General features: G+C 45.0%; 1 protein-coding gene across 7 annotated transcripts in view; it reads right to left on the minus strand.

The window, feature by feature from the left end:
• Positions 1-14486, minus strand: part of tbc1d22a (TBC1 domain family, member 22a) — a 517208-nt gene that overhangs the window by 479747 nt on the left and 22975 nt on the right. For all 7 annotated transcript variants that reach the window (XM_072471465.1, XM_072471464.1, XM_072471460.1 and 4 more), the window contains exon 3: positions 11847-12175. In XM_072471465.1, coding sequence (XP_072327566.1) covers positions 11847-12175 — 329 coding nt within the window. The remainder of the gene's footprint in view (positions 1-11846; positions 12176-14486) is intronic.

Below are 14486 nucleotides of genomic sequence, written 5' to 3' on the forward strand. Positions count from 1 at the left end.
TGTCATAGGGAAAATACCAGAATCCATTCCGAAGAAGGTAGCAACAAGACATTTGGAAAATAATAATACAACCAGGCAGAGTCGGCATGGCTTTGTGAAAGGGAAACCACGCTTGACTAATTCATTAGTTTCTTTGGGGAAGTAACATGCAAAGATAAGGATATGCTGTACTAGTTCCAAAAGGCATTCAATAAGATATCACATCAAATGTTACTTCAAAGTTAAAAGCTCGAGATGGAAATGGTAACATTTTAGCAGTGAAACAGCAGTGATAGAAGATTGGAGAACAGAGTACGGTTAAATTGGTCATATTCGGGTTGCCACGACATAATTATGGAATGCCACAGAAATCAGTGGTGGGGCTTCAACTGTTTACTAAAGACTGTGTACTAAAGACTTGGATGAAAGAAGCAACTATATGCTGGCTAAATTTGCTGATGACACAATAATGGAAAGAAAAATAATTGTGTTGCAACCTGCCTGCTTACCATTGGCTGGGGACTAATGACAATCCCACAATCCTGTGGGAGTATGAGCTTCCCCAATGAGGGGGGGGGGGCGGAGAAACCATTAGTAAACTCCATGTATAAATAAAGCTGGCCAGTTTGGAACCAGCAGGAAGGAGTGTGCAGCAAGGGATATATATATATGTGTATTGTTGTAAATAAATGTTATTACTTTGTGTCCTTAAACTCGTGCTGGATTCTTCATGGCCCTTACAAAACTGGCGACAAGGGTTAAAGTGAATAGCTGTCTACACTGCTGAAGCCACCTCCCTGGATTTTTGTTGGATACAGGTTGGAAGTTGTTTTCTATTATACCAGGCCTCTGTATGGACGTTTGGATGTTTGATGCTGCGCTGGAAAGCTGGAACCAGTACGCACAACGGATGCGTTACTATTTCCAGGCAAACAATATCACCGAAAACGAGCGGCAGGTGGTCATATTGATCACCGCCTGCGGCCCGTATACGTTTGGGGTGATTAGGAGCCTTACGTACCCAGCTGCGCCGGACACCAAAATGTTTGATGAACTTGTGAATATAGTGGGGCAACATTTTAACCCAACCTCGTCCACGATAGTCCAGCGTTACCGGTTTAATACCGCTGAGAGGACCCCTGGAGAACCCCTTGCCGATTTTCTATCCAGGCTACGCAGGATTGCGGAGTACTGTGACCATGGTGAGACCTTGTCAGAAATGTTACGCGACCGTTTGGTTTGCGGTATTAACAATGCGGTCACCCAGAGAAAGTTGTTAGCTGAGCCAACATTGACTTTTCAACAGGCCATTCAAATAGTATTGTCCCGAGAGAGCGCAAAACGAGGAGTGCAGGAGCTACAGGGAATGGAAGTGCATGCCTTGGGGCGCAACCCCTTCCGTCCGAAAAAGTCCCCCCGCACCCCTGCAGTACCTTGGGCGAGGCGACGTCCGGACCGACGCCAGTGGCCGCCGGACATTCCTCCCCAAAGGGAGCCTTCTCCAGGACCAATGGATGAGGAGCCATGTCCGTGTCAGACCTGTAGGCGGGAAACCGTCCCGGCGCCGGTCCTGGGGGCGCCAGAGGCGCCGTCGCTCCGACCGAAACTGGGACGGGCCCAGGGGCCGTACCTTCCATGTGGATGAACCTGCGGCGACTACTCCTGAGGACGTGGAGACGGAGGACGACTACCTGCAGCTGCATTGTGTGGCAGCTCCCCGTGTGGCCCCCATTAAGGTGACAGTACGGGTCAATAGTCACCCGCTTGAGATGGAGTTGGACACTGGCGCAGCGGTCTCCGTGATCGCCCAGAGGACATCCAACCGCATCAAGCAGAGTATACAGACCCTTACATTAACCAACTCACAGACCGGGTTTGCCACCTACACGGGGGAACCACTGGACATTGCAGGAACTACAATGACCCCTGTTGTTTATGGACGCCAGGAGGGGAATTTCTCACTTATCGTGGTGCGCGGCCACGGGCCCAGCCTGTTGGGTCGGGACTGGTTGCGCCATTTGCGGTTGCAATGGCAGCGCATCCTCCAAACAGTTTCTGGAGGGTTGACTGAGGTGCTAGGACAATACAGAGATATATTCCAGCCTGGTTTGGGGAAAATAAAAGGGGCCGTAGCCCATATCCAAGTCGTACCAGGAGCCATGCCGCGCTATTTCCGGGCGCGCCCGGTGCCTTACGCCTTGCTCGAGAAGGTAGAAGGGGAGCTCACTCGTTTGGAGAGTTTGGGTATTATCAGGCCCGTCCGTTTCGCTGACTGGGTAGCACCAATTGTACCTGTAATGAAGCCAGATGCCACAGTTCGCTTGTGTGGCGACTATAAACTTAGTGAATACGGCTTCCCGACTCGACCGATATCCAATGCCGCGCATAGAGGATCTCTACGCGAAGCTTGCAGGCGGACTCTCGTTCACAAAATTAGATATGAGTCACACCTACCTACAGTTGGAGCTGGACCTTGCCTCCCGACCATATGTAACGATTAATACACACCGGGGCCTGTATGAATATACACAGTTGCCCTTTGGAGTATCCTCTGCCTGCGCTATTTTTCAACGTGTTATGGACGGCATTTTGAGAGGTTTACCACGTGTCGCTGTCTACTTAGATGACGTTTTGATAACAGGGATGTCGGAGCAGGAACATTTGGAAAATCTGGAGGTTGTCCTTAGACGCTTTTCGGAGGCTGGAGTCCGTTTACGTCGCACAAAGTGCGTATTTCAGGCAAAGGAAGTAGTCTACCTAGGTTATCGGGTGGACCGCGAAGGTTTGCACCCCGTCGCAGAGAAGGGGCGTGCGATTCAACAGGCCCCCGCCCCGACTGACACTTCGCATCTTCATTCTTTTCTCAGTCTCGTAAACTATTACGGGAAGTTCCTCCCCAATCTGGCAACTACGCTGGCCCCGTTACACCTTCTGCTAAAGAAAAATCACACCTGGGTTTGGGGTCAGCCGCAAGAAACCGCTTTCCGGCAGGTAAAGCAACAATTGTCGTCATCTGCGTTACTAACCCACTATGATCCTGGGAAGCCTTTGCTCGTCACATGTGATGCATCCCCGTATGGTATTGGGGCCGTCCTGTCCCACAAGATGGAGAACGGGGCCGAGCGACCGATAGCTTTCGCCTCCTGCACATTGACTGCAGCGGAGAAAAAGTACGCGCAGATCGAGAAGGAGGGCCTGGCAGTGGTTTTTGCGATGAACCGCTACCACCAGTACGTGTATGGCCGCCATTTCACTATCGTGACTGATCATAGGCCTCTGTTGGGACTTTTCCGAGAGGATAGGCCAATACCGCCCATTGCTTCCGCACGGATCCAGCGCTGGGCTTTGTTGCTCGCTGCATACGAGTATTCTCTGGAGTACAAACAAGGAACAGATAGCAAACGCCGATGCACTGAACCGATTGCCTTTATCGACCGGCCCCATGTCAACCCCCACGACCGGTGAGGTGGTTGCAACCCTAAATTTTATGGACACCTTGCCTGTCACGGCATCACAGATCCGTGAGTGGACCCAGACGGAACCAGTACTGTCAAAGGTTCGGCACATAGTCCTGTATGATGGGCAGCATAGACAGCTCCCAGGTGAAATGCGGGCATTTTCCTCCAAGCTGTCAGAATTCAGCGTGGAAGACGGCATCCTCTTGTGGGGGACGCGTGTGATTGTCTCGGAAAAAGGCCAGGAGCTGATACTAACAGACTTGCACAATGGGCATCCAGGTGTGACCAAAATGAAAATGTTGGCCCGGAGTTATGTCTGGTGGCCAGGCCTCGACACCGACATTGAGAAGGTGGCCCAAAACTGCTCCATTTGCCAGGAGCATCAGAAGCTTCCGCCAGCCGCGCCACTACATCACTGGGAATGGCCAGGGCGGCCTTGGGTGCGCTTGCATGCAGATTTCGCAGGCCCTTTTCAAGGATCCATGTTCCTTCTATTAATCGACACCCAGTCTAAATGGCTAGAGGTGCATAAGATGCAGGGGACAACGTCCTGCGCAACAACTGAAAAGATGCGTTTGTCTTTTAGTACGCATGGCCTCCCCGAGGTGCTGGTCACGGATAACGGCACTCCATTCACGAGTGAGGAGTTTGCGGGGTTCATAAAGATGAACAGCATACGCCATATCCGCACTGCCCCTTACCACCCGGCTTCAAATAGGTTGGCAGAGCGCGCAGTGCAGACATTCAAAAGAGGCCTAAAGAAGCAGTCTTCCGGATCAATGGACGAGACTGGCTCACTTTTTGTTTACGTATAGGACCACCCCCCATGCGGTGACTGGGGTAGCTCTCGCAGAACTCCTAATGGGCCGGAGACTTCGCACCCGCCTTAGTATGGTTTTCCCGGACATTGGCGCAAAAGTACGCCACACACAAGAACGGCAGGGACAGGGATTTTCTCGGCATCAGCCGATTCGGCAGTTTGCGCCCGGTGACCCAGTGTTCGTTCGGAATTCTGCTGGTGGTGCCAGTGGGTTCCTGGCATAATCTTTCGCCAAATGGGCCCTATATCTTACCAGCTGCAAGCCCAGGGTCGTCTCCAGCGCAAACATGTAGACCACGTTCGGTCCAGAGGACTATCCCCTCCAAAGATTTCCCGCCCCCGGAGCTCATTTCTACAGCCGCAGAGACCAGAGACAATGGAAGGTAGTCCTCACAATCTTCCTCTGGTGCCTCACTCAAAGCCTGCGCGGGTCGTTACAGAGCCGAATGGAGATAGAGATGCTGACATGACAGAGGCAGCAGACTCTGACTCCAAGATGGAGACACAGGACACATCAGAGGGGGAATCCTCGGGTCCAAGGGCCGTGGATGTATAACCATTACGCCGTTCATCACGGAAGCGCCGGTTTCCGTCTCGTTACACGCCGCCTGATCCAGCGCCGCGTGCAAATGGTGTCCGGCCTGCGGCAAAACGAGTCCAACGCCCTCCTTCGCCAGGGTCTTTGGTGGATTCCTTGGACTTTGGGGGGGGGGATGTTATAACCTGCCTGCTTACCATTGGCTGGGGACTAATGACAATCCCACAATCCTGTGGGAGTATGAGCTTCCCCAATGAGGGGGGTGGAGAAACCATTAGTAAACTCCATGTATAAATAAAGCTGGCCAGTTTGGGACCAGCAGGAAGAAGTGTGCAGCAATATATATATATATATATATATATATATATATATACACACACACATACACACACACATACTTTGTGTCCTTAAACTCGTGTTGGATTCTTCGTGGCCCTTACAAAAGGTCATCAAGAGGATATCAGGAGAATACAAAGGAATACAGGTTGATTAAGAGAGTAAGCAAACAATTCGCCAGTTGGAGCACAATGCGGCAAAATGTGAACTTGTCCATTTTGACAGGAAGAGAAGTAGTTTATTATTTAGACAGAGCAACTGCAGGGATACTACAGTCCAGAAGGATCTGGGTGTCCTTGTAACAATTAGTATGCAGGTACAGCAAGTGGTTAGGAAGGCAAACGGAATGTTGACATTTATTGCAAGAGGAGTTGTATATAAAAATAGGGCAGTATGGCTATTGCTGTACATGGCCTTACTGAGACCACATCTGGAGTACTGTGTACAGTTTTGGTCTCCTTACTTAAGGAAGGATATAATTGCAATAGCAGTTAACGGAAGGTTTACTAGACTGATTCCTGGAAAGAAGAAGTTAGTTTATGAGGAAAGTTTGAGCAGGTTGGAGCGATTCCCCTTAAAGCTTTGAGGAATGAGACGTGATCCTGTTGAAACATGCAAATGTTACGAAAGGGAGATGTTCGGAAATTGGATCCAGAAATGGGTTCGAAGATGTAGTGGGCAGTTTAGGGGTTAATAGGCAGAGGGTAAAACTGCTAGCACTCAGTAAGGAGGTATGCGTCCACACCTGACCAGAGTTACATTCCCCCATTCAGACTTAACTTGTTAATAAGAATGAACCCCTGTTCAGCTGGAGTGATTCACTCAAGATCCATTGTCCTTTGGAACACTCTGATCTCACCAGCTATTTTTTTTAAAATCCATAACCAGAGGTCAGAGTGTGGACAGCGACGAACCCCTAATCCAGCTCCTTGCCTGCTCCAAGAAACAATTCAAATTGAATCCAATTCATGGTCTCCACAAGAGAGACATACCAGATCCAGGCATTACACCTGATCCCACACTCATCTTAGCCAAAAGGCCTAGCCTATTACAGAGTCTGATGGCTTATGGTGTCTGTAAATTAGAGGTTAATTGCATATTCATAGAATGGCCCTGTTCTTTTATGTAGTGGGCGATCAAAAGCCCAGATAGCAATGATGATTTCAAGTCTGGATACCACAGGACAGAACCATTTTTTGAGGCGCTGGGTCGAGCTCAGAGAGAGAAAAGAATCCTGTTCAAAGGAGGTGGGGGCAGAAGGATTTGGAAAGCCACCGGGAGAGGTCATGAAAAGCTGTCACAGAGACTGGCTTTCGAAAAGGGGTCTGAAGGAGCTACTCTAACACCATGAATGTATTCTGTAGATGCAAGTATCATTGTTGCCTGCCTGCGTGGAGTTGAGTTTTTCCTGTCTAATGGGAAATGGTGTGTTAGGGTTAAAATATACATGTACGCTGTTCTTGTTAGGTCTGAAGTTCAAAAGTTTAAAGATTATTTCTCTTTTGTTTTAATACAGTTTTGGTTTAAAAATAACCAAACCCTATTTCTTATGCAACCACTCGTGGAATGAATCAATCTTTACGCACAGTCTTACAAAATTTTTTTAAGTTGCGGTCCTGGCCCAGTATCTTAGCCACTGTTGGGGTCTGACCAGGCGTCCGTAACACAAGATCCTGAGGGACTCCACAGGGTGGATGCCAAGAGGATATTTCCTATTGCGATGGAGTCTAGAACTGGGGGACACAGTTTAAAAATTAGTGTTCTGCCATTTAAGACAGATGAGGAGAATGTTTTTCTCTGAGAGTCGTTAGTCTGAAGGGAGCTCCAAGATTTTGACCCAGCACCAATGAAGGAACAAAGGTATCTTTCCACATCATTAAGGTGTGTAACTTAAGGGAAACGTGCAAGCAGGATGTCCCCATGTGCCTTTGGCTATTGTTCTTCTCAGTGATACAGGGCGAGGGTTTAGAAAAGTGTTGTCAAAGAAACTTTGGGGAGTTGTTGTAACACATCTTGTAGATGTTACACATGTCAAGGAACACACCAGTGATTTGGAGAATGAACGTTTAAGGTAGCAGCCAGGGTGTCAATCCAGTGAGTTGCTTTGTCCTGGATGGTGTTGCGCTTGGTGTGCTATTGGATTTGTACTCATCCAGGCAAGTGGAGAGTATTCCATCACGCTCCTGATCTGTGCCTTGTAAATAGCGGAAAGGTTTTGGGGAAATCAGGGAACAAGTTAGTAATCCTGAAATAGTCCGCCTCTAATCTATTCTCATTGCCACAGAATTAATGTGGCTAATCAAGTTAAGTTTCTGGTCAATAATAGCCCCAGGATGTTGATGGTGCGGGCGATTCGGAGGAATAATTAAGAAGCGATTTTCAAAATCTCTCTCATTGGAAATAGTCATTAGCTACCATTTAACTCGCAGATAACATGTGTGCCTCATATCAGCCCAAGCTTGAATGTAGTCCAGGTAATTGCTGCATTCGGTCAAGGCACGCTTCATTATCTCAGGATAATTATATTTGAGCAAGTAACTAAAGTAGTAGACAGGGGAATGTCTATGGGTTTCTAGAATAGGCTCCACAAAACAATAAGGCTCCACAAAAGAAATGGTTTGCTAGAATTAAAGCTCCTGGGATTGACAGCTAATTATTGACCTGGTTAGGAGATTGCTGAGGTGGTAGAGTTATAATGGGTGTGTAATCAAAGGAAGTGACAACTGATGGCCCTCAAGGATTTGTGCTGGATGATTCACACTATTTATTAATGACTTAGCTTGCACAATAGAGAGCCACATATCCAGGTTTGCAGACAACACAGATTGGTGGAATTGTATGCAGTCCACACAGGTGCATAACATTATCAGATTGATAGATGAAGTGAATGGGGAAAAAGTGGCAGGTGGATTTCAATCCAGGCAAGCTAGATTTATTGAAACAGAAGGAACAGTGGAGGTCCAAAGTGATTCTGCAGTTCCTGTATGCAAATCACTAAAATGCAATTGTTAGTTACAAAAGATAAAGAGGATATTGGAAAGTTATTCTTTCTAACAAGAGGGCTACAATATAATGAGTAAAGGAGGTTTTTCTCCAGCCACACTATGTCCTGATTAGGTCACATAGGAAGTACTACATACAGTACCTGTAAGTACATATTCACTGGAATATTACCAGGGATCCAACAGCTAGACTGAGATTTAACATAAACTCGGCTTGTATTCCCTACAACATAGGAGGTTATGGGGTGATTTGATGGAGTGGAATCAATAGGGAAGATAGAAACATCCTCTCCTGCTGGTGGAGTAGATGGCATGTGGGCATAAACTCAAAATCAGAGCCAGCCATTCTGGAGACACATCAGGAAACACAACACAAAGGATGATTTGTGGAACTGTCACCCACAAAAAGCTAAGTCAATTCATTTTCAATCTGAGATCAACAGACATTTGCATGCCAGGGGTATAATGGGATATAGAACCAAAGCATGTGGGTAATCCGAGGATACAAAAGCCAGGATTTTATTAAATCGCGGAAGTGATTCAAGGGGCTAAATGATCTCAGTTGGTTCCAATGAAACATAGAATAGCACAGCACAGAGGAGGTATTTGGTCCATCAAGTCTGTGCCAATTCCAAAGAATATAGTTAATCACTTATATATTACTTTTGCTTTTTGTCAAGGGCAGCACTGGTGGCACAGTGGGTTAGCACTGCTGCCTCACGGCGCCAAGGTCCCAGGTTCGATCCCAGCTCTGGGTCACATTCCATGTGGGGTTTGCACATTCTCCCAGTGTTTGTGTGGGTTTTGCCCCCACAACCCAAAGATGTACAGGGTAGGTGGATTGGCCATGCTAAATTGGAAAAAATGAATTGGGTACTCTACATTTAGATATTAAAAAAACCTTTTGCTTTTTGTCTATATCTCTGCAATTTTTACTCCTTAAGAGTTTATCCAATTCCCCTTGCAACAGCAGCAATATATCTTTATGAAGCACTCCTGCTCTGCATACAAACTGAAATAATGCATAGGCTGCTACCTGTGTATTTTTCTCTCTTTCTTGAAGACAAACAGAAAAGCACCATCAAGAAGCAGCACAAGAAAAACCAACAATCAAAAGATTTTGTAGTGTCTTTTCCACAGTGACAATAATCAAGCTTCTTACATTTAGGAGTTCAGAAAACGGAAAAACAAATGATGTAACTTATCTCTGACCCTGATGGCTTGCATCCTAGGATCCTAAAAGTAGCAACTGAACAACATCCTAAAAGGGCACGGTAGCATAGTGGTTAGCACTATGGCTTCACAGCGCCAGGGTCCCAGGTTCGATTCCCGTTTGGGTCACTGTCTGCGGAGTCTGCACGTTCTCCCAGTGTCTGCATGGGTTTCCTCCGGGTGCTCCGGTTTCCCCCCACAGTCCAAAGATGTGCAGGTTAGGTGATTGGCCATGCTAATTTACCCTTAGGTTAGACGGGGTGGAGGTGTGGGGTTAAGTAGGGTGCTCTTTCCAAGAGCCGGTGCAGACTCGATGGGTCGAATGGCCTCCTTCTGCACTGTAAATTCTATGAAATCTATAATTCTATGAAACAGAGGTAGTTGATGCACTGGTTGTAATTTTCCAAAATTCTGGACAAGTACTGGAGGATATGGAAAACTGCCAACGTGACACCCCCATTCAAAAAGTGGGTAACTATAGGCCAATTAGCCTAACATCTATTGTTGGAAAAATGTTGGAATCAATTATTAAGAGAGTAATAGCAGCATATTTGGAAATCATAATCTGAGCAAGCAGAGCCAGCGTGGCTTCATGAAAGGGAAATCGTGTCTGACTAATAAATTGAGAGTTTTTTCAAGGAAGTCTCAACCAGAATGGATAGAGGGAAACCAATAGGTGCATTGTATTTGGATATCCAAAAATGGGTTCAACAAGGTATCTCACAAAAGGGTGGCACGGTAGCACAGTGGTTAGCACTGTTAATTCACAGCGCCAGGGTCACAGGTTCGATTCCCGGCTTGGGTCACTTTCTGTGCGGCGTGTGCACGTTCTCCCCGGGTCTGCGTGGGTTTCCTCCGGGTGCTTCAGTTTCCTCCCACAAGACGTGCTTGTGAGGTAAATTGGACATTCTGAATTCTCCCTCAGTGTACCTGAACAGGCATTGGAGAATGGCGACTCGGAGATTTTCACAGTAACAGCATTGCAGTGTTAATGTAAGCTTACTTGTGACACTAATAAAGATTATTATTAGATGACTTTTGCCAATGATGAAGCTGTGTAGAAACCATTATGTTCTCAAAAGATTTGCAGTTAGGTGAATTGGAAATGCTGAATTCTCCCTCAGTGCTCCTGAACAGGCGCTGGAGTGTGGCGACTAGGGGGTTTTCACAGTTACTTCATTGCAGTGTTAATGTAAGCCTACTTGTGACAATAATAAAGATTTTTTTAAATTAGGGACCAGCCCTAGTGTTGGAGCTGGTATATTGGCATGGATAGAGAATTGGCTAATGGACAGGAAACAGTGAGTAGAAGATAAGGGGTTCTTTTTCAGGTTGGCAGTCTGTAACCAGTGGGGTTTCACAAGGATCAGAGCACAGACTGAACAGGTTTGTTTACACAAGACTATGTGAATAGAATGCAGCAATTCCAAGCCTTGCAGGTGTCATGAGCATGTTCTCAATCAGCATAAATCATGAGCACACTTAAAATGTTAAATGTAACATTCAAAACAATTCCAAATTAAATCAAGTCAGGCAATATAGAATTGAATTTTGTTACAAGGGCCCATGCACACACAAGCATGTATTTACAAACATATTTCATGTTGCCATTTTTGCAATCAAAGGAGGAGGAAATTTGAACTTGAGCCCTGAAGAGAAACAGCAGAATGCTAACCAATGGTATTACACAACCTCTTCCAGTTAGGTTTTCTGAAATATTTAGGTGTACTAACCATGGAGAAATAAAACAACATTATAGTCAATAAACAAGCAACAAAAATAGATAAGAAGCATTTAGAAGTTAAGTATTTTCAAAATCTGTTCCAACAGTAGAATCAACCGTACAAATATTAACTAAACTCCAGAAACTGGCCGTAAATATAAAATTAGTTTGAAAAGTTACAATGGGAATTAAGACTATAATAATTATTGTAAATATCTATGGATAACAAATGCAAACAGGTAAATCACATGGGCATATAAATAATTACTGCAGGACCCAAAATTAGAGTTAGAAAAATTATAACTTTTTCCCCACAGAGATTTAGAAAATCAAAGTTCCAAAAAAAAAAAACATTTGATTAAATGTCCCACAAATTCTTTCAGATCGAAGTAAAATCAAATCATCAGTGGGAATGGAATCCAGGATATTGTGAACAAGAATCACACCGTCAGCAGAATGAACAACATGGTACTTTATCAATTATTCAGTGTTCTGTGAAATGGTGCAAATCAAACCAGCAACTGGTTGGGTAGCCAACACACGTGCTCAATCACATTTTTGCCAGTAGTACTCTTAAAGGTAAACCTGCATTTTCAAGAATACATCTTTGCGTTTGAATGTCTTCAATTCGACATTTCTCCAAAGGTCAAGAGGAAGAACAACTTCAGGAAAAAGAACACACCCCTCTCACAAGCTTGGAAAGTTTCAATTGGAATGCAGAAGTAGCAGAAAAGTGTCAACAGAGTTAGATGAAATGATATTGAATGGTTCGAATTACCTGATCTATTAAGTTCGACTGCACTAGTAGACCTAGTAATGTCAGTTTTATTGTTCACTTGTTCCAAGCGGTCCAATTGTTCTGGTGATGTCTCTATTTGTTTGTCCTGCTGTTTCTGTTCTTGTAGTTTGCTATGAATCTGAAGTACTTTATTTGCTGTTTCCATAACAACATCGGTATTCAGGTTTTGAGCAGCCATAGCCAAGAGTTCATCATCATCATCACCAACATCCCAAGCATCACTTGTAATACTTTCAAACTCCTGAAAACTCGTAACCTTCTTTGTTCTCATTGACACAGATTGTGGCTTTGAATTTGCTTTAAGTAAGCTGTTGGTCAAAACAAAATGAAACTGAATCAATGGTTCTCATTAATATTAAGTATGGTTTCAGATACATCATTTTTACAACAGGATTAAAGGCATCTGGCTACTCAGTATTGTGTTATGGATTTCATAGAATTTACAGTGCAGAAGGACGCCATTCAGCCCATCAAGTCTGCATCTTGGAAAGAGCACCCTATTTAAGACCACACCTCCACCCTGTCCCCATAACACAGTAACCCCACCTACCCTTTTTTGGACTCTGAAGGACAATTTAGCATAGCCAATCCACCCAACCTGCACATCTTTTTGGACTGTGGGAGGAAACCGGAGCACCCAGAGTAAACACACGTAGACACGGAGAAAAAGTGCAGACTCCACACAGACGGTGACCCAGGAATCGAACCTGGGACCCTGAAGCTGAGAAGCAACTATGCTAACCACTGTGCAGGCCACTTTTTTTCTTTTGAAACTTTCCCAATTCATTTTGTGATCCGCCCCCATTCCAGTGACTCTAATTGCCCTTCAAAAGGTCATAGATCATAGAATTTGCAATGCAGAACGAAGCCATTGGGCCCATCGGGTCTGCACCTGCCCTTGGAAAGAGCGCCCCACTTAAGCCCACACTGCCAACCTATCCCCGGAACCCAGTAACCCCACCCAACCTTCTTTTAGACACCAAGGGCAATTTAGCATGCCCAATTCACCTAACCTGCACATGTTTAGACTGCTGGAGGAAACCGGAGCATCCGGAGGAAACCCATGTAGACAGAGAGAGAACGTGCAGACTCCATACAGACAGTGACCCAAGCCAGGAATCGAACCTGGGACCCAGGAGCTGTGAAGCAACTGTGCTAACCACTGCTACCGTGCTGGCCACGGTAGCATAGATTTCTATTTTCCTTTTAAACTATTATTTTGAAATTTGGTACCCAAGACCAACATTGAAGAATTATTTCGAATAAAAATAGAAAATGCTGGATGAACTAAAGAAAATAGGTCTGGGCACAGCTGTATAGGGAAACACAGTTAACATAGAGTCCAAATGATGCTTCTACAGAACTGAAGAAAAGGACAAATAAAACAAATGATTTGGGAGGAGAGATGGGTGGAATGGGCAGAATAGAAGATCAGGGATAGGTCAGGGCAAAGGACAGGTTGACAACGGTGTCATGTGCAGAAGACAAAGGGAGTGTTAATGGTGCCATTAAGGGATGTAAAGTAATAATAGTGGCAAAAGGTAACAGCAGAATGTGTTAATGGGAGAAAACTGAACAACAAGGGTTCGGGGACCATGCGGGGGAGAGATGGTGTTATGTAGGGGCAGGTCAAGGAAACTGAAAATCAACAAACTCTCAAAGAGGGGGGGGGGGTCAAGATAGAGAGGAAAGTTCACAGTCTAAAGTAACTGAACTCAATGTTGAGTGTAGAAGGCTGTAACGTGCTTAATAAGAAGATAAGGTATTGTTCTTCCTGTTTGTGTTGGGATTCACCGCTTTGCAGAACCCCTTTGCTCCATTCACAAGCATGACCCCAATCTCCTGGTTGCTTGCAATTTCAACTTAGCATCTCGCTCTCAAGCCTAGGCCTGCTGCAATGCTCCAGTGAAACTAGAAGAACATCTCATCACACCAAGTCAAGGATTAAAGGTCAAAATTTCTAAGATCATACGTACACACAAACTCAATTGTCTATTGCTTCAAATTCATTCGTATCTATTTAAAATTTAAATGAAGATTTCTGCTCTTTCTCAACATTTTGTCCACCCAGCTTGATTTTCACATGGCAAAACTGAAGGTGTTGCACAGTGAAACGAAAGACAAAATGTGGAAACATAGGGTGTCAATTTGGAACAGGTGAAGAAAGTAGTATTTTGTACTAACCAATGCTTGAAGCCGATATCAACAAAATTATTCAAATATTGTATGCATTTCAAAGCCATCTGTTCCAAGCATAAACAAGTTTTATTAACCTAGTGTAGGTCATTGGTGATGCCATCACCAATGACCCATGTTCTGAACACTCAGCCTTCAAAGGGATCAATGCACTGATAAAGGTTCCAAAAATAAAGAGAATTGAAAATAAGCTGAACTTATTTTATCCCAATACTAGAAAACAATTCTCTCACAGCTCCAGGACAGCAGATAGGTAGAACAGACACAACAATAAATGCTGGATAAATATTTGTTGTGTTATAGATTTGCAGGTCATACATTGTAGTTATTAAACAGAAGCAAAAAGTAGTTCAAAATTTGATGGCTATTGTGCTGTGACTACTATCAGGGAGATATTTTTGTGTAGGTTAACAATCCAGGATT

The sequence above is a fragment of the Scyliorhinus torazame genome, chromosome 13 (genome assembly GCF_047496885.1).
Source record: "Scyliorhinus torazame isolate Kashiwa2021f chromosome 13, sScyTor2.1, whole genome shotgun sequence".
In the NCBI taxonomy this organism is placed as follows: domain Eukaryota; kingdom Metazoa; phylum Chordata; class Chondrichthyes; order Carcharhiniformes; family Scyliorhinidae; genus Scyliorhinus; species Scyliorhinus torazame.